At 52.4% G+C, this 27,135-nt stretch overlaps 2 protein-coding genes across 18 annotated transcripts in view; one reads left to right on the top strand and one right to left on the bottom strand.

The window, feature by feature from the left end:
- BEGAIN (brain enriched guanylate kinase associated) overlaps positions 1-5,215 on the top strand; it is a 50,988-nt gene extending 45,773 nt beyond the window's left edge. For 6 of the 13 annotated variants that reach the window (XM_055361555.2, XM_031001878.3, XM_031001880.3 and 3 more), the window contains 2 exons: positions 1,792-1,875; positions 3,047-5,215. In XM_055361555.2, coding sequence (XP_055217530.1) covers positions 1,792-1,875; positions 3,047-4,393 — 1,431 coding nt within the window. In that variant the 3' untranslated portion in view covers positions 4,394-5,215. The remainder of the gene's footprint in view (positions 1-1,791; positions 1,876-3,046) is intronic. The other 7 variants (XM_055361559.2, XM_031001882.3, XM_055361562.2 and 4 more) reach the window with 2 other exon arrangements.
- WDR25 (WD repeat domain 25) overlaps positions 1,869-27,135 on the bottom strand; it is a 163,893-nt gene continuing 138,626 nt past the window's right edge. For 4 of the 5 annotated variants that reach the window (XM_019009629.4, XM_019009627.4, XM_055361564.1 and 1 more), the window contains exons 5-7: positions 17,386-17,556; positions 13,155-13,295; positions 12,069-12,543 (exon numbers count right to left, since the gene is read on the bottom strand). In XM_019009629.4, coding sequence (XP_018865174.2) covers positions 12,322-12,543; positions 13,155-13,295; positions 17,386-17,556 — 534 coding nt within the window. In that variant the 3' untranslated portion in view covers positions 12,069-12,321. Of the gene's footprint in view, positions 2,242-12,068; positions 12,544-13,154; positions 13,296-17,385; positions 17,557-27,135 lie in introns of those variants that run through there. The other variant, XM_055361569.2, reaches the window with a different exon arrangement.

The raw sequence follows: 27,135 nt of genomic DNA, 5'->3' as shown, positions 1-27,135 counted from the left end.
GGAGGGAGTGGCCAGTAGGCTGGGGGACACCAGGCGAGTATGGTGGCCCAACAACCACTTGAGAAGGGGGCTGCAGTCAATGCCCTGGCCGGCTGGCTTGCCAGCTGCTGAGAGACCAGGTCAGAGGGCCAAGGAGAGGCATTGGGATTTGGGGACCTGGAGGTCGGTGGTGGAGTGGAGCGGTGGTTCCAGACACAGGCCACCCTTCTAAGGAGTGTGGCTCTAACAGGAGGACAGGAGGACATGGGCTCGGGACAGGAGGTGCTTCTTAACGTGACAAGGCCAGGCCCCTTACGTAAGTGGACACTAGTCCTGGGGGCCTCTCTGCAGGGTTGGTGCACATGAGGAAACTAAGGCATGGCCAGCTTGAGTGGTTTCCCAGGTGACCCAGGTGGTATCTCGCAGACGGAGCCAGAACTCAACCTCGGGACTCCGACTCCAGCAGCCCTGGGCCCTGGGTGGCCAGAGTGCTTGCCTCCACCTGTTCGCTCTGCCAGAGTGTCCCGTGAGCATTTCCTCCCCGAGCCAGCAGCTACGGCTGCTCAGGAAAGGCTCCCAGCTGTCCCAGAGCTGGCCACCTCAGACATGGACAGCCCAGGGGCTTGGGTACTCAGCTAGGTGCCCCAGGGGCTATGGGCATGGCACCGGCTTCCCAGTGGCAGCCGCTCCTGGCTGTGGCTGGTGGGGCTCAGTGGCAGACCTGGGCTGGCTGGGCAGTGCCTGCAGCCCTCTGGTGCCAGGGGCAGCCGGTCGACTGGGGTCACACAAGGGGTCAGTTCTCAGCTCTCAGGCAGCCATGCTGTTCTGTTCCTAGGAGGCCCAGGGAGGCACTGAGAGGGGTTTGGCGACTCCGACGCCCTCCACCGTGTAGGCCAAGTTGGGGGCACCAGCCTTCAGTGAGGGAGGCTCCAGGGCCGTGGTGGGGGGACAGAAAGGTGCCTGTGTCAGAGACAGCCTTGCCTGGACAGCAGGATGCCTGGTGCTGGCTGGGTTGGGACTGTGGCCAGCCCTTGCCAGCAGCAGCCATGGGGCAGCTCAGGTGGGTCACTGGGCCTCCGGGCCACCCCAGGGCTAGCTGTCAGAGCCCTCGCAGTGGGGACCCCGGAGGGGCGGGAATGCAAGCCCCAAACACAGGCACATGCAACAGAGATTTTCAGTGGCGAAGCCACACCCCTTGAGTCCTACTGTTTGCATCTGTTTTCAGCTCAGGAGGCTGAGCCAGCGCCCGCCTGGGCCTGGGGTCACACACCTGCCCAGTCCCTGCCCAGCCCTGCAGCCACACTGTTTCCAAACCACACTCTGGGAAGAGGGTTGTGAGCAGCAAGTCTGAAGTGCGGGGTGGAAGGTGCTGGGGGTTCATCCTGCCTCCCATTCCTCCCTGGCACTCCCACCCCGTCATCTTTGGAAGGACGCCAGGAGCCTGAGGGACAGGGACAGGGAGACCAGGCCTGCTCTACGAGCCTGGGGGAGCTCAGGGCCATTGGGGCTCCTTCTTCTACCACTGCCCCCCACCTTGTGGGAGGTTCCCATCTTGGCAGGGCTCAAGGGCACCAGCTAGGGCAGCAGCAGGGCCCTCCATGCTCCGGCAGCCCCAGGTCAGAAAGAGGCTCTCATTTTGCAGGCAAGAGTGTGGAGCCCAGACAGGGCCGGAGCCAGCAGTGGGTCCTTGTCCTGCTGAGCGCACAGCAGGCCCTGTGCACACCACTGCCCCCGCTGGCCACTCGGCGCTGGTCAGGGCGGCGGGGCCTTGGCTGGGGTGAGTGGCGCCAAACGCCTTCTCTTGTCTTTTAGGAGCTCTATAGGAAGGACTGCAATCTAGCGGCCCAGCTGCTGCAGTGCAGCCAGACCTACGGCAGGGTCCACAAGGTGTCTGAGGTAACGTGGCCCCGCAGCCAGGCCCGCCCCGCCCCGGGACCACCGGGCTCCTTTTGTGCCAGTGCTACCCCAAAGCCATTTCCCATCTTTGAGGAGGAAGATGCCAGCTGAGCCTGAGCCTCCTCTGTCCCCCTCGCTCCTGTGGGGTCATGACATTGGAGGGGCCGCCAAAGGCACCCCACCTCACGCAGCCGGGCAGCCCCTGGCCCTCACCAGAGTCCCTTTGGCCCACCCCGGCTGCTGGTTGCCCTCTGTTTCCTTTGGGGGGCTGCTCCAGGTCCTTGCTTCCACTGAGCGCTGACACGGCAGAGTGATCTTTGTGGAGCTTCGCAGGAGCCTGTGGCTGGGCACGATGACCGACAGTGCCTATTTCAGAAAGAAAACATTCAGGAAAGAGGGCGTGGCTGAGGCCACATGGCAGGCAGGTAGCAGAGCCAGGACCCAGAACCAGGCCTGTCTGATGCCAAGGGCAGATGGGCCAGAGGCCCACCCCTGCCCGCCTATGGTCGCCGCACCCCGTCCCCCGACCCTCCCCTCACATGCAATCTCCCAGCCAGGCCTGTGTGTTCCTTTCCCCTGGTCCTGGGCCATGCCTGAGACACTCACAAAATAGATCAAACAGTAGCGGGACACCCCCACATGGCACCAGGCGCTCTCAGCCCTGGCCCTCAATCTTTGTTGCATCTGAGTCTGTCTTCTTCAGGAGCGCTCCAGCAGCATGACTGGGGGGCTGGGGAGTGGGTCATGCCCCCAGTAGAACCCATAGAACCCACGGGCCTGGGAGAGCAAGTCAACCCCTCGCTGGGCACTAAATGGGTGGGTTGGGGGTGGCGGGGGGTGGAGCCTTGAGTGGGGCCTGAATCAGACCCGGGTTCCGGCTTCTCCAGGCGACTGCAGCTTCTGGGCTCTCCTGGGCCCAATCAGAGTGGGGTGGGGAGAGGTGACCCAGGATCCCCAGGCAGTCACAGCACCCACACCCCTGGGAGCTTGTTCAGTACAGCGTCCTGGATCCAGGCTCCCCCTGGTGTGATTTGAGAAGCCGGGAGGCCCCCATTCGTCTGTCTGCCTGTCGGTCATGGCTAACATCAGTCCTCAGCTTCAGGGCCAGGGCTGGGCTGCCATGCTAACAGTGACCCTGTACCCGCCGTCCCCCTCCTCGCACCCGCTCCAGCTGCCCTCGGATTTCCAGGAGCGCGTGAGCCTGCACATGGAGAAGCACGGCTGCAGCCTGCCATCCCCGCTCTGCCACCCGGCCTATGCCGACAGCGTCCCCACCTGCGTCATTGCCAAGGTGCTGGAGAAGCCGGACCCCACCAGCCTGTCCTCCCACCTGTCCGATGCCTCCGCCCGCGACCTGGCCTTCTGCGACGGGGTGGAGAAACCAGGCCCGCGGCCCCCCTACAAGGGAGACATCTACTGCAGTGACACAGCCCTCTACTGCCCGGAGGAGCGGCGGCGAGACCGGCGGCCTAGCGTGGACGCGCCCGTGACCGACGTGGGCTTCCTGCGGGCCCAGAACTCCACTGACAGTGCGGCCGAGGAGGAGGAGGAGGCCGAGGCGGCGGCCTTCCCGGCGGGCTTCCAGCACGAGGCCTTCCCCAGCTACGCGGGCTCACTGCCCACGTCCAGCTCCTACTCCAGCTTCAGCGCCACGTCGGAGGAGAAGGAGCACGCGCAGGCCAGCACGCTGACCGCGTCGCAGCAGGCCATCTACCTGAACAGCCGCGACGAGCTCTTCGACCGCAAGCCACCCGCCACCACCTACGAGGGCAGCCCTCGCTTTGCCAAGGCCACGGCCGCGGTGGCGGCCCCGCTGGAGGCCGAAGTGGCCCCAGGCTTCGGGCGGACCATGTCACCGTACCCGGCCGAGACCTTCCGCTTCCCGGCCTCTCCGGGTCCCCAGCAGGCCCTGATGCCCCCAAACCTGTGGAGCCTGCGGGCCAAGCCGGGGACCGCCCGGCTCCCTGGGGAGGACATGAGGGGCCAGTGGCGTCCCCTGAGCGTGGAGGACATCGGCGCCTACTCCTACCCCGTGAGCGCTGCCGGCCGCGCCTCACCCTGCAGCTTCTCTGAACGCTACTACGGCGGGGCCGGGGGCAGCCCGGGCAAGAAGGCCGACGGCCGCGCCAGCCCGCTCTACGCCAGCTACAAGGCCGACAGCTTCTCCGAGGGGGACGACCTCTCCCAGGGCCACCTGGCAGAGCCCTGCTTCCTGCGGGCGGGCGGCGACCTGAGCCTCAGCCCCGGCCGCTCGGCTGACCCACTGCCCGGCTATGCACCCAGCGAGGGGGGGGACGGGGACAGGCTCGGGGTGCAGCTGTGTGGGACCGCCAGCAGCCCTGAGCCCGAGCAGGGTTCCAGGGACTCCTTGGAGCCAAGCTCCATGGAGGCCTCCCCGGAAATGCATCCTGCCGCCCGCCTCAGCCCCCAGCAGGCCTTTCCGCGGACTGGTGGCTCGGGGCTGAGCCGCAAGGACAGCCTCACCAAGGCCCAGCTCTACGGAACCTTGCTCAACTGAGCGCCTGCGTGCAGGCCTGGCCGTGGGCCGCTCCCCGCCAGCCCACGTGCCCCAGAAGGGCCGGCCTCACCTCTCCCCAGCCCCCGCTGTTCCCCCGCCCCTGCCAACAACGAGGAGTCTGTTCCTCCCCGCACCTCCTCTCCTCCCCAACCCTGTAGGCCTGAGAGGAGGATCCCCCACACCACGGTGTCCACCCAGCCCCGCCCCGTGGAACTCCACTTAGAACGTTTTTCACACGTCCTTCCCCCATGTGAGAGGAGCATCCCCCCTTTTATAAAGCGAAACTATTTTTATAGAGAAAAAGGGTCTTTCTTAACGCGCTTGGCCTCCAGCTCCCTGGACGGCTGCCTTGGCGTTTTCAACACAAAGCTCCTTTATTTTTTGGGTGAGGGTGCGTGGGGCCTGCCCCTTGGAAGGGAAGGGAAGGACAGTGTCCTGTGGAGACCAGACTCTGCAAGTGGGGAGACCACCCCCGCAAGCCAGTGACAAGGGAACCCTGAAGTTGTGTCCACGAAGAGGGAGCTGAAACAAATTCGGGGCTATGAAGTGTTTTAAAAATCCATTTTTCGCAGTGTGACCACCACACCGCCCTGAGCCCTCCCACGGCCCATAGTCCCAGGTGGGCCGGGATGATGCCCCAGTGCGGCCGGTGCTCATCTCCGCCCCCGGGTCCACACCCTGACACCGTCTTACTCTACCTCAGACATGATGAGGCCCTCCATTCCTGGTTTCTGTAGCTTGCATTCTTGTTGTCTCTGATGCATGCCCTGTCAGTTAGTACTGTATTTTGCATTCATTAATAAAAGACACCGGTGGAAAGAATCTGGGTTGGGCTGTTTCTCCTCCTCCTGCCTTTTGGTCTCAGCAACCTGGGGTCCCTGGTGTCCCTCCCCAGCCTTGCTCTCTGCAGCCAAGTTGGGCCCCTTAACCCCACTTCACACCCCATCCCCATAACACCCCGTCCCCACCCCGCCATCCAAGTTCCTATCTAGGGTGTGGATTCTCCTGCTTCTCCCAACCCACTGGAGACAACAGCTCTTTCATCTCATTCTCCTGCGCGCTGCCCCACCGATTTCCTGGCCCCTAATCCTCGTGTCTCAGACTTGGCTTCTGCTCCTTGAGATGTACTGGGGCCACGGATGGAATGTCGGCAGCTGGCCTTTTCCCGGGCACACGGGATGCTGCCGCTCTGCTCTGTCTTCCTGTTGGTATTGGGAACTGGCTGTCAGTCCCGGAGCCGCTCCACTGGTTAGAAAAAAAAAATTGCTTTCTTTTCCCCGGTTCTTTAAGATTTTCTCTTTGACTTTGCTTTCTGCAGTTTCCCTGAGGTGTGTCTGGGTGTGGAGTTCCTTCTTAGGAATCCTTCTGAGGATCCTCAGGGAGTCACATCTGTGGATTGGTGGACTTCACCAGTTCTGAAAAATTCTCAACTATTATTTTTTTAAAAACATTTCTTTGCCCATTCTGTTTTCTTCCTCCGGGTTTGTTTCCCAGACCTGTTTCCTACCTCAGGCCTGCAGTGGCCCTGTCACCCCCCACCATGCACTGTGCCCCTCCAGGCCTGCAACGGTCCCTGTCACCCCTCCCCACACCCTGTGCCATCCCAGGCCTGCAGCGGGCCCTGCCGCCCCTCCCCACACCCTCCGTGGTTGCTGCGCTCTCCCTGCTACACTGCACATCATCTTTCTTCCAACTCACTAATTCCCTCCTGTGTCTATTCAGCCGCCACGCACAGCCGCTGAGGTTTTCATTTCAGTTATTCATGTTTTTCATTTCTGGAGGTTCTACTTGGTTGTTTTACAAATCCACAGTGCCACTTTCTTAGCTTCCCATTCCCTGGAGATATTTTCCAGCTCGTCTCTTATTTCTATCAAAACAGTGGGCACAACCATTTCACAAGCTGGTCTGGGACCGGACCATGTGGTCTATGCAGGCCTCCTTGTGGTTCCCGCTCCGGCGGCCCTGTTTCTCTGGACGCCTGCTCATCTTGGACACACGCTCATCCCTGCCCTTGAAGAGGTGCATGTGTGGGTTCAAGGCTGAGGATGGAGGCCCCTCCCTAAGAGGGCCTTTATAGCTGTCCCTGTAGGTGCCTGGGGCATGTCCCAGTGGGGAGCACCTCACCCAGGTTCGTGTCTGGAGGTTCCCTGGCACGCCTGGCTTTGTGCGTAGCTCTAGCGTGGCTCTGCCTATGGTCAGACCACTCCAAGGAGAGTGGGCATCAGCCGTGGCTCCCTGCATCCCTGCCCTCCCCCTTCCTCTGCAGAAGAAGCCAGAGCCAGCCAGGCTGTGTCTTCTCCAGCCATAGGTGCCGTCCCAGGAAGCAGCCTCCCTGAGCCGGGGGAAGCTTGGAGAGGTTTGGGATTCTGTTCTCCTCTCTGGGGCCTGTGGGCAGAACAGGGGCTACAGCCCTCACTGAGCTGGGGGCAGCCAAGAGGGTGGGAGAGAGAAATAACTGGCACCCGGTGGGCAGAGGCATTCCCAGAGGGGAACCCAAGCTTCAGCTACCCCAGTGTCAACTGTGAGATTTCTGTCACCCAGACATGGGAAAGCTGAGGCCAAAAAGAGGGGCGCCCTGGCTCTCCCACTTCTAGGTGACAAAGGCCCCACACAGGTCTCACTCCTGGGGGCTACCGAATCAGACATACCTGCCCTGGGCGGCAGCCTTGGCCCAGATCTGGGGGGCCAGACCCAGGGTGTTGGCCCCAAATTGCCACCTCAGAGCCTGCGGCCCCGAAGATGGCCTCCACACCTCACAGGGCTCTCCTGCCTGGCTGCAATGCCTGCCACAGCCGGGCCTCCAAGGTGTCCTGTTCCCGGAGCAGCCAGGACCATTAGGTCCCTGCCTAGGACTTTGGCTACAGAGCCAGGCAGCCTTCAGGCGCAGGAGAGAAGAGGAAGGAGAGGGTCCACATGGCTCGCAGCAGCAGGGTCAGGCTGACACCCCCGGGGTGGGGGCCTGCCTGCTGTGCACGGCAGTCAGGACACTGCTCCTTGTGGTGCTGAGGCTGGGGAACCTTGGTTCACTATCCCCAATTCTCATGGCTCAAAGCTGGCTCAGCAGGGCCCTGAGACTTAGGAGCACCTGTGGCTCTGACCGGTGACTCTTCTCTCACAGGATCCCTTGGGCTGGGTCTCGGTGCCCCCCTCCTTTCCCTGGTGCTGTTGTCAGCTGGCAGCCTCATGCTGGCCTCAGGGACCTGGCCCTGCCCACAAGGAACTCAGAGGTGGGGGAGGAAGGCAGACAGTGTAACGCTCAGCTCAGGGCTTCCAGAACACAGGGCCTGTGGGCCTCTCAGAGGGGAGGGCCCTCACTGCTCCAGGAGGACGAATGAAAGGGGTCAGAGGAGAGGATCACACTGGGTGTTGAAGGATGAATAGGAGTTCAACAGGTATTTTAGGCAAATGGAACACAGCCATGAAAAGGCACAGATCTGTGACAGCTGGAGAGTTCTAGAAACTGTTCAGTGCTCCTGTGGGGCTCCCAAGGGGCTGAGCTCTGGAGCTGGCAGTTTCCCTCTGGATCTGCCCTTCGATCTTCTGCACTTGGACTGTCCCCACAGCTGAACGGGAAGTCCTGGACAGTCCCCATCTACCCAGGCAGCTGGCCTTGGCACAGTGTTCCCTGCTCCACCCCTGCCCTCTCCCTGCACTGAGATCCGGCCTTGCCATCAGGGAGGCCCTGTCTGCACATCCGCCACCCGCCCACACATCCATGTATGTTTCTCCTCAGCTCTCGGCAGGGCAGCGCAGGGTTGGGCTCTGCCACCAGTTGACAGTGTCACCTTGGGCAAGACCCAGGCCCCCTGGCCAGCTTCCCTTGCTGGAGCCTGAGGACATTCATCAATGCAATTTCCAGGGACCCTCTAGGCAGCTGGGTCTCCCACTGTACAGACAGCCAAAGTGAGGTGGAGGTGGCGCCTACAGGAGGCCATTTGGGAAGGGGTCCCAGGTGCAAAAAGAGCTCAGGCTTGGGGTCAGAGGGCCTTGGGCATGGCTCCCTGCCCTCAGGGCAGCAGTTTCCTCTGCTGGACAGTGGGGATCATGGACACCCTGTCAGAAGCTGCGAGCATCAGCTGCACTCAGAAAAAAGTCACGGCCACGCCCGGCACACGGCACTGCAGCCAGCACACACAGCCTGCACAGCATCTGGAGGTGAAGCCGTTTTTCTCCACGATGGCTTCGGATCTGGCATCCCAGATTTTCTAGGAGAGGATGAAGGTGAACACTCAGCCCCAGGAAGGTGGGTGGAGGGAAGAGACCATACTCCTTTTTCATTCCTGCTCCACATTTTCTAAATTTAGCTTTCTTATTTTAAAACTGCAAACGGTGAACTCCCTGACACCTTGCCAAGGATCAAAGTCAGTCTTTAAGAATGTTCTTTGGAAGAAAGTGTTTGGAAAAAGAAATAGATAAAAGCATGGTGCACACCTGCCATTCTTCCCAATAAAATGACCTAAAAAGGGAAGGGGCTGGCAGCCAGCTGGCTCCCACAGGGGCCTGTGTTGAGAAATCAAACCCACAGAGGGTGGAGCTAAGTAACCGCCACAGTGGGTTTTCTGTGGAGCCCTGGGTGGCCCCCCGCCCCAGAAGGGTCAGAGCTTTGGGTTGGTTCAAGGCCACCAACTTGGAAAATAAATGGACTTCAGGCGCACAGAAGTGGATGGCGTTTGTCCCAAGTGAAGTTGGGTGACAATCTGCAAAGTCCTTTCCTTTGCCTCGTCTCTCCTTATCCCCACAGGCCCACTTTACAGATGAGAAAACAAGGCTCAGAGAAGCAAGGCCCCGGCAAAGGCCTCAGACCAGCAGGAAATGGCCCTGGGACATGAGCTGGTCTCCTGGCTCCGAGTCCCACAGGTGGCAGCCAGTGATGTGTGCCCAGCACAGGAGTGGGGCCAGGAGCCCAGGTAGACAGGAAGCCTTTCAACAGCTATATCCCAGCCCTCGGAAGCCTGACACAGTGTCATCTGTGACTGATGCTCATGTTAAATCAGTGGTAACACGAATATATCACACGGTAGGGAACAATCAGCAAACGCTGCGATGAAATTCTCCATCACAAAATCACCATCAGGAAGGTGGAAAACCACTGGGGTTTGTACTGGGTCAGGAAGCAGAGCATCTGGACTCCAAGGTCTGGGGCTGGCAGTGAGGTGTGGGAATGGGAAAGGCAAATGAGAAATGGCCTGAGAAGCCCGGGCCTCCCTCCACCCCGACCACTGCAGCTTTCCCTCCCCCATGTGTCTGGGTTCATTCGCACAGCATCCATTCATTCCACAAACAGGTGCTGAGGTCTGCTCAGGCCTGGAGCTGGGGAGACACACCCTCATGAAAATACTTGTAGGAGGGTCCTGCACTTGGGGAGGAGATCACTTTCCCTGCTACAAATCACAGTTCCCACCACACCTGCCCAAGGAGCCTGGGTGTGGAGCATGCGTGTGACAGAAGTCAGTCAATCTGAGTTCTGGACTTGTCCAGTGGGAATGAATGAGGGCGGCAGCCCCAGCTGGTGGCTTCTGCCGTGAGATTGAACCTGGAAAAGGCCAATGCCCAGAGAGTGACAGGGACAGCAAGGGTAGGAGCAAGGCCCACCATCCCATGGCCCACTGAGGCGAGGTCTGAGAAGGGAGCCACATTCGCACTCTGCCCTAAATTGGCTCAGCTCCTGCATCAAGTGGTCAGCCTGACACTAAGTCCCAGCATCACTTCCTGAGTGCCTATGACACACGGGCCCTACCGGGAGACACACACACCCAGCCTCATGATCCCCACGAGATGGGCATTATGTGTTCTCATTTCACAGAAGGAGAAACTGAGGAACAGGGAGCTAGGCAGCTTGCCGAAAGTCACACAGCAATGAAGGACACAGACAGGCCCACATCCTGTCACCAGGCCACGCCTGCAGTCACTTGTGGAAGGCCCACTCTGTGCCAGGGCCAGGCACCAGCAGGGAGCAGGAACCCCAGCCTGGGGCATGTGCTCCACCACAAATGCAGGTGTGGGGCATCGGTGGGGCCGGGGGATCTGTGGGGAAAGGGGGCTGAGGGTGAGAGGAGCTTCCACGAAGATACCATCCAAGCAAGCCCTGAGGGAAGGAGGCTGGGGGAGGGGGATGGTGGGCGCAAAGGGCCCTGAAGCACCATCAGCCTGCTGGGTGGGGGTGATGGGGTGGGCCCCAGAGGTCATAGGAGCTCCCCTCTCAGAGCAGGAGGAGAAAGGGCAAAGGCCAGAGGCGTGACAAGAGGGAGGCCCCAGCAGCCACATGGGGCAGAGGGTGGGGACTGCCCATCTTCCGCGCCAGCCTCAGCACCACCACCCCCAACCGCCTTGCTCAGGCCAGTGGCAATCTTCACTTTCGACAGTGACCAAGCTCGCCGGGCACGGGGTGCAACTCTTTTCACCAAAACAGCCATTCTTGAGCCTAAAAGAAATACATAGAAGGTGCTCCCACTGTGGGTCATGAGGACCCTGCCCCCACATGGGCCAGGGGATCCCACTCACCCTGTCCTCAGGACACAGTAGGGGGACACTGGGGCCGTGCACTCAGCACCCTCAGTGCTCAACTCCAGCTTCCCCACCCACAGACAGGCACACAGTAGGTGCTGTAGACCAGATGCCTGCCATGTGTCAGGCTCTGCAGTGACTGTGGGGCAGGAAGACTCAGCCCTCAGAAGCCCCACCTTGGGGCCTTTGCACAGCTCCTCCCTCTGTCTGGGATACCCCTCCCACGGAGCCCAGGGATCCCAATGACCCCCTGGACACACTGACACACAGGTCTTCACCCACCAGCCCCAGGCCAGCTCCAGCCCCCTCCAGGACACCCCCACAGACTTGACCTTCTCTGACCCTAGCTGTGAGCCTACAGGCTGGCTCTTCCAATGCCTGGCTTTATAGATGCGGAGATGAACCTGGGAGAGGAGTGGTGCCTTGCCTCGCCTCAGCTACGGCGACAGTGGAGCAGGGACAGAATAGTGGGGAGGGGGAGCCAAGTGCCTACCTCCTCCTGCGTCCCCCACTGCTTTGGCCCATGGGCAGCCTCCTCACATTCTCTGCCCTTCTCCACTGACTCCCCTGCCAGGGACACTGTCTTCACCAAGTTGAGGTCTGCCTCCTCCAGGAAGCCTTCCAAGGTACCGGTGGGCCCCACCCTCGCCTGTCAGCAGATCCCTGGGCTCCTGGAGTAGCCCCTCAGTTGCAATTCTGGTGGGGGTTCCATCTAATCAGCCTGTACAGGCACCTGAGGAGCCAGGCCTCCTCCCAGCCCAGCTCCTCCAGGCTCCTCAAGGGTCCCTCACTTCTCCACGTGGCTCCCTCACTTCTCCACATGGCTCCCTCACCAGGTGGGCACACCTGCATGGGCAGCATGCACACTGGCGGGGCAAGAGGTTGCCCAAGGGGCCCAAGGCTTGGGCCAACCAGGGGCCCAGCTGGCCACAGTCCTGGGGAGTGCAAGCGGCTGGGGCCTGTGAGGCTGGTGGGGCGCTAAGCTCCAACAGAATCCCTGAGGGCAGACCAAAGACCCAGACCACCCCCACTTCAGGACTCCCTTGCTGGGACCCGCAGAGCGGGGCTGACCCCATCTCAAGCTCGCACAGTTCACTCAGTCTCCAGAGGTCCAGCAGGCCTGGGAGGAGGGAGGCGAGAAGAAGCTGCTAATGCACACTTGTTGCTGAAATTACTTAACAAACAGCAAAACACACATTTATTGGGCATCACCGGCTGCCCGCCAGGCGCTTTCACTAGTGTAGTCCTCACACTCCTGAGGCAAACAGACTTTTCTCCCCACTTTACAGATGAGGAAACTGAGGCTCAGAAGGTGGTACCCAGGACCCACAGCCAACCTCTGTGCTCATTCCTCTCATCTACCCTTGAGGAAGAGGGGAGTCCTAGAGCCCAGCTGGCATCGGGAAGGTTCAGTGACAAAAAGCTCAGTGCCAGATCTTCATGTCCCCTCCCCAGGAGCAGGTGGCGAGGACGGAGGGCAGCACGGGGTGGTAGGTGGTGCCGACACAGGCCTGTGTGTGCCCCTGCAGTGTGCATGCTCGGCTGGCTGTGCGGAAGCTGTACATCAGGACCCGGCCATCGGCGCTGCCCGTCACCAGCAAGTCACCGCCTGGGGAGCACTCGCAGCCCACTGAGTAGCCCTCCACCTGCAGAGAGGGACACAGCGGGTGAGCAGGCCGCACCTGTCAAGCCGGGGTGAGTATGCCCATTCTACAGAGGAGCAGGCTGAAGCCCCGAGCCGACGGAGCAGAGCTGGGCTTCGCACCCCGTGTCCCTGAGGCCAAAGCCCAGGTCCTGCCCATGAGGCTGTAGAGCCCTGATGCGGGCCCACATCCCAAGGCCAGTTCAGCAGATCCAGCGGGACCAGCTCCAGCCCAGCTGAGGGGTCTGGCCTCAGTGACAGTCACTAAGCACCCAGCCCCTTCCACCCCGGCAAGGCTTGGCCTCAGTGCGGAAAGGGAAGGATGCAGAAATGACACCCATGACCATTCTGTCCTGTTCCTGCCCCCCACTTCTGAGACCTGTCTGTGTGAGCCAACTACTGCTTCCTGCCCAGTACGTGGGGCCTGGTGTGAGGACCAGATGTGGCTCAGGGACTTGAAGAGACAGTGAGCCACATGGCATGTGCTCACCCAGGAAACAGAAAGCAGGATCCACCCAGACAGAGGCTCCATGCACCCCAGGGCCCATGTCCAGGACTGCCAGGAGGCTTGGGGCTGGGGCTCAGCATTCGCCTGGGGGACAAGGACAGAAGTACCTTGTGCCCTTCATAGCGCCGCCGTCTGCTCATCCGGTAGGGCCACACAGTGGAGAAAAGGGCCAGGTAGTTGCCATTGGTCTGTGCCAGGAACACGGGCTCTCTCGGGTGCAAGGCGAGGCTGGGGCAGGTGAACCTCTCCTGAGAACAGCAGAGCCACAAATGGATCAGAAAAGACACCCCCCACCTGGCACTCTGCTCTGGGGCCTGGGGCCTGCTCCCAGACCCTAGCTGGGTGTCTCCATTGGTTTCCTATCACTGCTGTGACAAATCACCACAACCTTGGTGGCTCAAGACACACACATTTCACATCACACAGTCCTGCGAGTCAGAAGTCTGAAAAAGGCCTCGCTGGGCTGAACTCAAGATGTTGGCAGAGCTGCACTTCTTTCTGGAGGCTGGAGGGGAATCCAGTTTCCTCCATGTTTCCCAGCTTCTACAACCTGCCTGTGTCCCTGTGGCAGGCAGGAAAATGCCCCCCAAAATATACCCTTGTTCTAATTCCTGAAACCTGTGAATGTTACCCTACAGGGTCAAAACCAAGGGTCTCTGCAGACATAACTAAGGATTCTGAGATAAGGAGATGATCCTATATTACACTAAATGCAGTCACGTGCAGCCTCATAGAAAGAAAGCCAAGGCTGGGTGTGGTGGCTCACGCCTGTATCCCAGCACTCTGGGATGCTGAGGCGGGCGGATCTCTTGAACCCAGGAGTTCGAGACCAGCCTGGGCAACATGGCAAAACCCCATCTCTACAAAAAAAAAAAAAAAAAAAAAAAGAAAGAAAGAAAGAAGGAAACAAAGGGAAGGCGCAGAGATGTGACAAACAGTGAAGGTGGTGTGAAGATGCTGGCTTGGAGGGCTGGAGAGATGCAGCCACAAGTCAGGAATGCTGGCTGTCACCAAAAGCCAGAAGAGGGCAGGAAGGATTCTCCCCTTGACACTCCAGAGGGAGCACACCCTGCCAACACCTTGATTTCAGCCCAATCATACTTAATATTGATTACGAACTTCGGGCCTCCAGAACTGTGAGGGAATAAGTTTGTGTTCTTCCAGCCACCAAGTTTGTGTAATTTATCACACAAGGATAGAAAAGGAATCTACATGCCCATCTCCCCACCTCCACAGTGAGCCCTCAGGGACAGCCCAGCCCAGCCCAGGGACCCACACAGCCAAAATGCACAGTAAGTGAGGAGGTAAGTGGCCAAATGAGAAAAGAAATGCAGGCACAAACCTCAAAACACAGGGGGTGCGAGATCTCACTGCTTCATTGACAGGAAGCACCCCTAAAAACTACCCCCTCAAGCTGGCTTTACATTGTTCTAACTATTGTCCCTAGGCCACACTCTCTAAGTGAGCCCAAACTCAGAGGTCAAAGTGGGGAGCAGCAGGAAGCACAGCTGCAGGCTGATGTGGCCATCAGAGGCAGAGGCTGTCATGGCTAGATAACAAGCTCCCAGTGTGATGGTGCCAGGCTGAGCACCTGCTCCCTCCGCACAGACAGTGTGGAGTGTAACTATAGTTCAGGCGCAAGGCACCTTCATCTGCCTCACTTCCCCTGGGCTCCTGGAGGCAGGACACCCTCAGAGGCCAGACGTGCCCCTCCAGCTCCCCACAAGGGCCTGTCCTGCCCAGTGGGTTGCCCTGGGACATCCTGCAGTGGAGGTCTAGAAGTGGGTTTGCTCAGAGCCACTTAGAACCCACTGAGAACAAGGAAAAGGCAGGGAGGAAAAGAAGGTGTACACAGGATAGATATTTCATGTACACCCACATATATCATATACACATGACATACAGTTTTAAATTCAGAGATTAGTCTTGGGTTAGTTGAAATCTCAAAAGATGATGATGATGATGGCGGTGGTAGTGGTGACAATGACGGCAGCGGTGGTGGTGGTGGTGATGATAACAATATAATAGAGATGGTGGTGGTGACAATCACGGTGGTGATGGTGGTGTGACAGAGATGACGGTGGTGATGATGGTGGTAATGGTGGTGGTGGTGCTAGACATGCTGGTGACAGTGGTGGTGATAGAGAGAGCGTGGTGCTGATGGTGGTGGTGGTACTGATGAGAGATGGTAGTGGTGACAGAGATGGGGTGGTGTAATGACGGCAGTGATCGTGGTGGTGATACAGTTGGTGGTAGTGACGGAGACGGTGGTGGTGATAGAGTGGTGATGGTGGTGGTGCAGCAATAAAGATGCTGGTGACAGTGAAGTTGACAGAGATGGCAGTGGTGATGATGGTGATGGTGGTGGTGATAGAGATGGTGTGGTGGTGAAGATGAGAGTGGTATGGTGACAGTGACGATGATGGTGCTGGAGATAAAGAGGACGGTGGTGATGGTGGTGGCAGTGATGACGATGATGGTAATGGTGGTGAGTATACAGATGGTGATGCCGATGCTGATGGTGGTAGTGCTAGTGATAATAGTGGTAGCAGTGATGGTGGTGGTGCGGTGGTGACGATGATGGTGATGAGTACAAAGATGGTGATGGTGATGCTGATGGCGGTGGTGCTGGTGATAATGGCGGTGGTGCTGGTGATGACAGGAGTGGTAGTAGTGACAATGATGACTGTGGTGGTGGTGGGTATAGAGATAGTGATGCTGATGGCAGTGGTGCTGGTGATAATGGCGGTGGTGCCGGTGATGACGGTGGTGGTGGTGGTGATGACAGGAGTGGTGGTAGTGACAATGATGACAGTGGTGGTGGTGGTTATAGAGATAGTGATGCTGATGGTGCTGGTGCTGGTGATAATGGTGATGATGACAGTAGTGGTGGTAGTGACAATGATGACAGTGGAGGTGGTGGGTATAGAGATAGTGATGCTGATGGTGGTACTGGTGGTGGTGGCAGTGATGACACTGGTGGTGGTAGTGATGCCAATGGTGCTGGTGCTGGTGATAATGGTGGTGGTAGTGGTGATGATGGTGGTGACGATAGTAGTGGTGGTAGTGACAATGATGACAGTGGTGGTGATGGGTATAAAGATAGTGATGCTGATGGTGCTGGTCCTGGTGATAATGGTGGCGGTGGTGCTGGTGATAATGGTGGTGGTGGTGGTGATGACAGTAGTGGTAGTAGTGACAATGATGACAGTGTTGGTGGTGGTGGGTATAGAGATAGTGATGCTGATGGTGCTGGTCCTGGTGATAATGGTGGTGGTGGTGGTGATGACTGGAGTGGTGGTAGTGACAATGATGACAGTGGAGGTGGTGGGTATAAAGATAGTGATGCTGATGGTGGTACTGGTGATGGTGGCAGTGATGACACTGGTGGTGGTAGTGATGCTGATGGTGCTGGTGCTGGTGGTGATGGTGGTGATGATAGTAGTGGTGGTAGTGACAATGACAACAGTGGTTGTGGTGGCTATAGACACAGTGATGCTGATGGTGGTACTGATGGTGATGATGATGGTGGCAGTGATGACACTGGTGGTGGTAGTGATGCTGATGGTGCTGGTGCTGGTGATAATGGTGGTGGTAGTGGTGATGGTGGTGATGATAGTAGTGGTGGTAGTGACAATGACAACAGTGGTTGTGGTGGGTATAGAGACAGTGATGCTGATGGTGGTACTGATGGTGACGATGATGGTGGCAGTGATGACACTGGTGGTGGTAGTGATGTTGATGGTGGTGGTGGTAATGACAGTTAAAGCACAGAAGCATTCCCTGTGCCTGACACTGTGCTATACCCTTTACAAACATTCTCTCTCTCTCTTAATTCTCAAAACTATTTTCTAATGAAGAAAGTGAGAATCAAAGAGGCTAAATAGCAGGCCCAAGGCTCTCCGCCTTATAAGGTCCTAGTGAATCCAGAACCTTAATGCAGGTGTTCTAACTGTGGGGCCCCTGCTCTGAACTCCTGGGCCACTGAGGGTCAGAAACCCCTTCTGAGTAGCTGGTTGTGGTGGCAGTGGGAGGGTGGGGTTTCTCAGGTTGCACTGCCACGTTCCCCATTGATCTGGACTGAACTGCCCCCCCCCCAGACCCTTACCCTGTGGGGTGGCTGTGCTGGCACAAGAAGAGCAGAAGGAGGTTGCATCTGGAAGCCCACAGCAAGCTCTCCATGTGTGCGGCAGGCTGAGACCTGACTACCCTCATCCTGGAGATTTCAGTCCAGTGAGCCTTCTCCCACAGAAGGGACCTGGGATCTCAGACAGACCAGAACTACATGGATACGCTCTGTGGCTGAAACTGACAGCAATGCCAAATGGGATTTCTTACGTGAAAAATCTGGTTGGAGATTTTGGCAGAGGTCCGGAAATCCCAGGCAATAATGGTGCGGTCAGCTGAGTCCCGGGTGGAAGCATCTGTGCTGCTCAGGAACTCGGAGCCTTCCCGGAGGAACAGGATGTCCAAGGTCTGCTGGATGGTCGCCTTGTAGCTTCTCATCACCTGCAAGAGCGGACACCGGTCATGCTGGCAGGCCTGGCAGCATGGACAGGCGCCTATGCAGGGAAGGCCAAGGACCGAGGGGGCAGGCAGGATTAGTGAAGTTCATGCTGGGCCACACACACCCAGGCTGAGCAGCACCCGCAGGCCATATATGGAATCATGGACCCTCCTGCCCCACGCCCAGTTCAGTGTCTGTCAACTTCTCAGCCCCCCTGCTCTATTGCCACATGGGTCCAGAGAGGCATCCCTATCACCCCTTGAGAGCAGCAGGATCCCAGGGAAAGCGCTAAGGGAAGGGCCTTGACTCGCCAAGGGCACCTCGAGAGCATATTGACATCCATCAACACTGGGGTCATGCTTTGAGTGGGTCTTGCTTCTGAAGACGTCACATAATTCACAGCTTGCAAAGTCCCAGATTGTTGTCCCAGAGGAGCCACAGTAATGCAGGAGCAAGTGTGCTTGGGGACAGACCATAAAGCCAGAATCACAGGACATATTTTAGCTTTAACGACACTTTGTATTGTTTTAGCATCATCACCGATACTTCACAGTCTCCTGTCTCATAAACTGACTTTATTAAGTATTGAGCAGTTGTTTTGCTTTCTTAGAGGATTTTATCACATTCAGCTTCTGCTCTCAAGTATCCAGCTCTGGTGGGGGGTGGAGAAGGGTCCCAGTACCAGGACTAGCAAGTAGCTCCACTTAACAAACTCACAGAGGACAGGACTTTAATTACAATATGGAAATAACATGCTGGGCACCCACGCGCAGCCATGGAAGCGCAGCAAGGTCTCAAGTTGGTCGCAGGGGCCGGCCGGTCCCTTTACCAGTTCCTGGGGCGCCACCATGTGGCTGCAGCATAAACAGTTCAGTCCCTGGCCCCGCCAGCTCAAAATGAGCCATCTTGACTTTTTAATTGGAGTTCATACCTTTCAAATTTTGCAGACATATTTTCTGTCATCCTCCTTAAAATGTATATGTCAAATTCACATTAAATGTGTCACTCCATAATTTCAGTTTAGGTTAGAGGAGAAGGAGATTGAGACCCATTCTCTGGATGAGGTTCACTGAGGCCCAGGAAGAGGTAGGGATTTGCTCAAGGTCACATGGCCAGGGCATGGTGGAGCCTCTTCCGACTCCCACGGCTTCCCTGGGACCCACAGTTCATTCTCCTGCTGGTCAATTCCTGCCTCTGTAATTCCTGGGGGAGGGTAGGCAACAGATGACCTCTCTTCTCTGAGCCTCTTCCAAAGCAACCCTCAACCAGGGAGATTTCAGAGTGGGCCCCCTGAAGCCTAAAGAATGATCCAGGGGTGGAAAAAACAGTCTTCTGAATGCAGAACAGGGAGACAAGCTGCTCCTCACGGCACGGCTGCCTGCCTTCCTCCGCGCACTGGATTCTGCATGCCTGTGCCTGGTCTATCCTCCCGCGTGGCCTTGATATCACAGCCCCCACCAGCCTCAACACTTTGATCCCTAAGAGGCTGACCCAGGGAAAGGATGAGGAAGATGACGGCCCTCCCTGCCACTCGCTGAGTGCCCGTTAGGTGCTGGGCCTTGGCTGGGGGGTTCACATAAGTTATCTCATGACAAGAGCCCCATAGGTAGCTTCTCTCGGTGGGCATGAAGTCTCAGAGACAGGCAACTTGCCCAGGAGCCAAGAACTACCTGCATGCCCCTGCCAACACACCACCTGCCTCCCAAGACAAACTTTTTGAGGAGAACCAAAACAGTTGTTCCGTACATTTTCTGAGAATGGATGGAAATGGCCCAATTCATTAGGGTGTCATAAAAGTGAATGGCTGGGAAACAAGCCGTGTTATGGGTGATCCCTGCCAATAATGTGGCTGCAAGTGGAAGGCTGGCCTTTGAAGTGATCGCCACCGAACATGATTTACTTGCCTTCACAACTGCTCATGCCCCAGGAAAGAGCAAAGGAGCCATTTGTGTGTCTAGCTGGTGGGTTTTATGGCAACCTTAATTACACCAACAGCTGGCATGGGACGCTGCTACCCGAGTCTAACAAGCTGGATCCAAAAGGGAGTCTCACTCAGACTCTTCTGGCAACTGCGGGCCCCTGGTAGAGATGCAGGGACATGGTCTTGGGGAAAGCAGAAGATCGATCATGACACATGCAGGGGTTATGTCCCTACAATCTGCCCACCACTCGGCCCGCCAGCAAACCTGGGGGATGCTGGGCTGCTGCCAACTCGTCCAGAGCAGCCTTGGGTTCCTGCCACTTCCAGAGTACACGGGGTTGGGGGTGGTCACTGGGCTCCAATCTTGGCCCACTACAGATTTACTATGTGCCTGGGGAAGGTTTGTTCCCTTCCTAGGTCTAGTTTTTGAGTCATCAACACGAGGGGCCCAACCACACCTCTGAGCCTCTAAGTACTCCTGGTCCTCAGAAAGAAGAAGGACTGGCGGATGCACCCAGCTATCCCTCACCCCATGCTGCCAGTCCTCTGCACCCAGACCTGAAGGACAGGGGGTGGGGTGGCACTGCTTTGGGCTCACACGCAACCCTGTGCTCCCTTAGCTGCCCACGTCAGCCACCTGCCTACGCCACAGGACTGTGAGCTCCTGGCACAGATGCCCTGCTGCCCACATTTCTGGGTCACCCTTGGCTAGCACTGGGTCTGCCCCTGCAGGCGTCAGTAAGGTGTGTCAAATTGATGCTGGATAAGTGAGTAAATGCATAAACGAATGAGTGAATGAACAAAAGGTCGACTACTTTAAAAGTAGCAATCCAGGGTCCTCCGGCTCCCAGCAACATCCTGGCACGCAGGGCTGAGGCAACACACAAAAGCCTTTGCCACTGGCTCTCCCAGGACCCCCGGGTGAGATGACATTCACTCACAGGTCCTTCCCCTGGCCCTGATTGAGCCAGCCCCTGCCCTGTGCCTCAGACATGGAGACAAAGGAAAGCTGCTCCAAGACCTTGGTGGGAGGTGGGAGCACAGCAGGACTGTGCTCCACGCTGCAGCCTCACAAGAGCCCAGAGGTGGGTGGGGCCTCTCCTGGCCCTTGGATGAGCAGGGGTGAGATGCCAAGTGGGAGGGCCCAAGCACTTAGGCAGACACCCTGGGGACCTGAGCCTGGCAGCCTATTACTGGCTGCATAATTTTGGGCAAGTAACTTCCGTCTGTTCTTCAGTCTCCATACCTGTAAAGTAGGGGTAACAACAGGACCTCCAGCTGAGGAACTAAGGGTGTTGTGCCCAGCTAAATGCCTGACACATACGAGCCCGATGCTTGTAAACCTTCTCCTCCCCGGCCAGCCAGAGCTAGAGTCCCTAGGATGGAGCTGTGAGTTCTTGGGCAACTCTCAATAATAAATGCATTGTCTTCTTCCAGTGCCAAGATGCAAGGCAAAGTGGAAAGGTAGCACAGGGCCCACTGCTTTGGTTTAAAGTCGCAAAAGCAGAAGTCGCCAATCACATAGGATGGTGGCTATCAAAAGCAACTGACATTTACATGGTCAATCCTTAGTTGAATATACATTATTAATTGAAAACTGGCAATATGGTGGTAAATCCTAATTAGATATACATTGTGAACAAAGAGAACTGCAAGAAATCTTAAAGTGTTTTCAGTCGTTTCATTGTTAGTGTCAATATATATAAAAGAAATGTGTTAAGGTAAGGCAGATGGAAGTTTAAAAATTTTAGCATAAAAGAGATTTTTAAAATATAAAAACAAAAAAGTAAAGAAAATTCTGTAATCCTAAATTTGAATTGGAAAAATCAGTATAAACAATAATATATTTTGTCTCCACAAGAAAAATATTTCCCAGCTCTGTCCACAGAAGGAGTGTGGAAACAATCAGCAAACTCAACACCTGGATTATGGTTCTTAAACCCAGCTAAACTGGCCAGAAGTGACATAGATAATAGACCAAGACTATATATATATATATATACACTACATATATATATGCACACACACACACATATATATGTACATATATATGTACATGCCCAAATGATCAATGTGTATATATATAGTGTACATATATGTATACTATATATACACACTATATATATACTATATATACTATATATATACACTATATACACTATATATACTATATATACACTATATATACTATATATACTATATATACACTATATATACTATATATAGATTATATGTGTTATATATAGACTATATGTATATAGATTATATATGTTATATATAGACTATATGTATATATAGACTACATATATGATAGTATATCATATATGATCAATGTGTATATATAGTGTACATATATATACACACTATATATATACTATATATACACTATATATACACTATATACTATATACTATATATATACACTATATACTATATACTATATATACTATATATACTATATACTATATATACTATATATACTATATATACTATATATAGTATATATACTATATACTATATACTATATATACTATATACTGTATATATAGTATATGGTATATATACTATATATATACTATATATAGTATATAGTATATATACTATATATACAGTATATGGTATATATACTGTATAGTATATATAGTATATACAGTATATAGTATATATACTGTATATACTATATATACCATATACTATATACAGTATATATATAGTGTATATATAGTATATATACTATATATACATCTAGTATACATATATACATATATACATATAGTATATATACACTATATATAGTGTATATATAGTGTATATATACTATCTATACACTATATATACATATAGTATATATAGTATATATACTATATATACATATAGTATACATATATACATATATACATATATACATATAGTATTTATAGTATATATAGTATATATACTATATATACACACTATATATATACTATATATACACTATATATACTATATATAGATGATTATATATGTTATATATAGACTATATGTATATATATAGGCTACATATATGATACAAAGACTATATATAGATATAGAGATAGTCTTCCATATCTCTACTTACCATAGTCAGTCTCTCCTCTACCTTCTTAAACATATGTTATGGAGTTATAACTTTTAATGAATCATATATACATATATGATCCAAATCACACTTCAAGAGATGAAGTATGCAATGTTTGAGATGAAAAATACATTAAATGGGATTAACAGCAGGTGAGACACTGCAAAAGAAACCGTTAGTAAACTAGAAGACATAGCAATTAAAATTATGCAACATGTACCAGATAGAAAAAAATTCTAAATTTTAAAATGAACAAATCTAATGTAAACCTGAAATGGAGTAAACCCACTATGCATATCTCTCTCTCTCTCTCTCCCCCCACTATAAATTACACACACACAAAAAAAAAAAACTCTGGACAAAATTTTAAAAGCAACTACCCGAAGACTCTGAAAAGTCAATAACAGCAGGTGGGTTGGGAAAGGAAGTCAAAATTTGAATAAAGACCAGTATGGCAGATGAGGTTCCCAGTTGGTATTCACTTTTGTGTTTTAACTCCTGCTGTTGACCCAAAGACTGACTGGATTAAGGCAGTACATAGTGGGCATGGACAGCAAACATTCTGAAATAAATCCCTCATTCTTCCCAAATGATCAAGCTGAAGAAAAAAATAAACAAAGCTTTGGGGATCTATGAGATAATATCAAAAGCTTAAATATTTTTGTCAACAGAGTCCTTTTTTTTTTTTTAGAGATGAAGTCTCGCTCTGTCCCCCAGGCTGGCATGCAGTGGCACGATCTTGGCTCACTGCAACTTCCGCCTCCCAGGTTCAAGCGATTCTCCTGCCTCAGCCTCCCATCCTCTAGCTGGGACTACAGGCGCACGTTGCAACGCCCAGCTAATTTTTTGTATTTTAGTAGAGACGGGGTGTCACCATGTTGCCCAGGCTGGTCTCGAACTCCTGAGCTCAGACAATCTGCCCGCCTTGGCCTCCCAAAGTGCTAGGATTACAGGTGTGAGCCACCGCAGCTGGCCATCAACAGAGTTCTTAAAGGAGAAGGTGAAGACAGCAGTACCCAAAAGAAAGAATATTTAAGGAAATATTGAGTAAACTGTTCCCAAATTGGTTAAAAAGTCAAGAGACTCTGCAACCACAAAGAGGATAAATTAAAAAGAAAAAACACAATACAAACCATGTTCTGCATATCCCAATCAAACTGCTAAAAACCTCAAAGAAAAAACCTTGACAGTGCCCAGGAAAAAAAAAATGAAGAATTACACAGAGGAGAACAATTTGAAATATCATAAATTTATCATCAGAAACTATGGAGACCAGAAAACAGCGGAACATACTGAAAGTGGTAAATTAGCGTCAACCCAAAATTTTACAGACAGCAAAAATATCTTTCAGGAATAAAGAGGAAATGAAGGCCTTTACAAATGAAGAAGAACTAAGCGAATTTGTCATGAACAGACCTAATCTATCTAAAACAAATGCTAAAGGAAGTTCCTCAGGCTGACAGGAAATAATGCCAGAGGAAAACTTGGAGCTTCAGGGATGAAGGAACAGCAACAAAAAACGGTAAATGATTAGGTAGATATAAAAAATCATTTTTTCACTTAAGTTATATGAAATAAGTATGACTCTTGAAAAAAATATATAGCGTTGTCTGGGAAGGGGATCTTCAATGTATGTAGATGTAATCCATAACACAATTTTAACTTACAGGGTAGGGGGTAAAAAGGCTTATCTGGTTAGAAGAATCATGTTTGTTTTGTTTGTTTGTTTGAGACGGAGTCTTGCTCTGTTGCCCAGGCTGGAGTGCAGTGGTGCAACCTCAGCTCACTGCAACCTCCCCTTCCTGGGTCCAAGTGATTCTCCTGCCTCAGCCCCAGGAGCAGCTGGGACTACAGGCGCGTGCCACCACGCCCAGCTAATTTTTGTATTTTTAGTAGAGATGGGGTTTCTCCATGTTGGTCAGGCTGCTCTCGAACTTCTGACCTCAGGTGATCCTCCTGCCTTGGCCTCCCAAAGTGCTAGGATTACAGGCGTGAGCCACCACACCTGGCCTAGAAGAATCATATGTTTTACTTGAAGTGGTAAAATATTAACAATAAGTAGAATTGTGAAAAATTAGGCATGTGTATTGTAGTCCTTACAGCAACAATTTAAAGGTATAATACAAAGAGACATAGCCAAAAAGCTAATAGATAAAATAATATGATATAATAAAAATGTTAAAATAATCCAAAGAAGGCAGGAAAAGAGCAAGTGGAATAAAAACAGAGGAGCTTTGGGAGGCCGAGGCGGGTGGATCACGAGGTCAGGAGATCCAGACCATCCTGGCTAACACAGTGAAACCCCATCTCTACTAAAAATACAAAAAATTAGCCAGGCGTGAGGCAGGAGAATGGCGTGAATCCGGGAGGCGGAACTTGCAGTGAGCCGAGATTGTGCCACTGCACTCCAGCCTGGGTGACAGAGCGAGACTCCGTCTCAAAAAAAAAAAAAAAAAAAAAAAAACAGAGGAGATATGTCAGGTGCAGTGGCTCATGCCTGTGGTCCTGGCTACTTGGGAAGCTGAAGTGGGAGGACTGCTTGAGCCCAGAAGGTCAAGGCTGCAGTGATCTATGATCATACAACTGCACTTCAGCCTGGGTGACAGAGTGAGATCCCATCTCCTTAAAAAAAAAAAAAAACAGAGACAAATAATAAAATAATAGGCCAAAGTCAACCATAGCAGTAATTACATTAAATATAAATTGTCTAAAATCTCCAACTAAAAGACAGATTGTCCAATTGGCTTTCAGATTAACATTTAAAAAGATCCAACTGTATCTAATCTACAAGACAGCCACCTTAAATATAATAAAATATATAGCTTATAAGTAAAAGGATGAAAAAATATACCATATTAAAAATAACCAAATGAGGGCTGAAGTGACCATATTAATAGCAGGCAAAGTAGACTTCAGAACAAGGAAAACCGCCAGGAATAAGAGGAATACAATGAAAACGTACAAGTGTCAATTCATCTAGCAGACATAACAACCTTAAATATGTATATACCTAATAACAGACTTTCAAAATACATGAAGCAAAAACTGATGGAATTGAAAGGAGAAACCATACAAGTCCACGGTTTTACCTGGAGATATTAACACTCCTTTCTTTATAATAAGTAACACAAATATTAATCAGTGCATTCATGTGAGGAAACTACACAAACCGGGAAAGGAACCACCAAAAGAGAATAAGCAAAACAATTGCCAAGTTTCACACAGAGCTAGGAATCGTTCATTTTCCCACCAGTCAGAGGGGGAACACCTTGAAATACACAGGGCATTGGATAGAGTACTCACAAGAGTATCACCTCATAAATGAGGCAAAATTAGCCCTAGTCTAAAGGCTGTTTTTGTTCCACCAAACAAAGCCTAACAGCAAGCCTCAGAAAAATCAAACCGTTATCAAGCAATACAACCGCATCCAAAAAATCTCTCAAAATATGTAAAGCACAACAAAATATTGAATACCCAACAAGTAAAATTCACAATGTCTGGCATCCAATCAAAAGTTACCAGACCTGGAAAGAGGTAAGAAAATGCTTCCCATAATGAAAAAAAAAAATCTGTCAATAGAAACAGACCCATGAGTGACACAAATGATAGAATAAATAGAAAAGAGGTTGGGCGTGGTGGCTCACATCTGTAATACCGGAACTTTGGGAGGCTGAGGCAGGTGGATCACCTGAGGTCAGAAGCTCAAGAACAGCCTGGCAAACATGATGAAGCCCCATTTCTACTAAAAATACAAAAAAAAAAAAAAAAAAAAGCAAGGTGTGGTGGCATGCGCCTGTAATTCCAGCTACTAAGGATGCTGAGGCAAAATTGCTTGAACCCAGGAGGCAGAGGTTGCAGTGAGCCAAGATTAGGCCACTGCACTCCAGCCTGGGTGACAGAGTCAGACTCAGTCTCAAAAATAATAATAATAATAAATAGAAAAGAACAATAAATCAGTTATGACTATATACTGTATGCTCAAGAAGGTAGCGGACAGTATGAGAATGTTAAGGATAATACACATGAAAGATATCTTTTAAAGACCCAAATCAAACATGTAGAAGTGATATAAAACAATGCCCCGCTATTAATAGATTAAAAATCGCATAAGATATGATTACTAAATTTGAAGATATGGAAGAACAGAGGATCAGTGAGCTATGGAATAAATCCAAAAAACCCGAATATGAATGTAAGTGAGACAGGGAGATGAGGGGTGGGGTTTCGGGGACAAACAAAATTGAAAAAACTACGAACAAAAATTTTCCAAATTTGATTAAACTGTAAACCCACAGATAAAAGACTATAATACATTGATTAAAACTATAAACTCACAGATAAAAGAAACTAAACAAAGCCTAAGAAACACAGAGAAAAATTACACCAAGCCCCATTGTTTAAATTGCTTGAAGCCAATGGTAAAGAGAAAAATCTTAAAAAGCAGACAGAGAAAAGATGCATTATATACAGAAAAGCAAAGATGAGAAATACAGCAGACTTCTCATTGGAAACAGAGCAAACTAGTGACAATTGAGTGACATGTTTAAAGTACTGGAAGAGAAA

This window comes from Gorilla gorilla, chromosome 15, assembly GCF_029281585.2.
Source record: "Gorilla gorilla gorilla isolate KB3781 chromosome 15, NHGRI_mGorGor1-v2.1_pri, whole genome shotgun sequence".
NCBI lineage: Eukaryota > Metazoa > Chordata > Mammalia > Primates > Hominidae > Gorilla > Gorilla gorilla.
The sequence above is the reverse complement of the archived record's forward strand: the minus strand, read 5'-3'. Positions and strand labels throughout refer to the sequence as shown.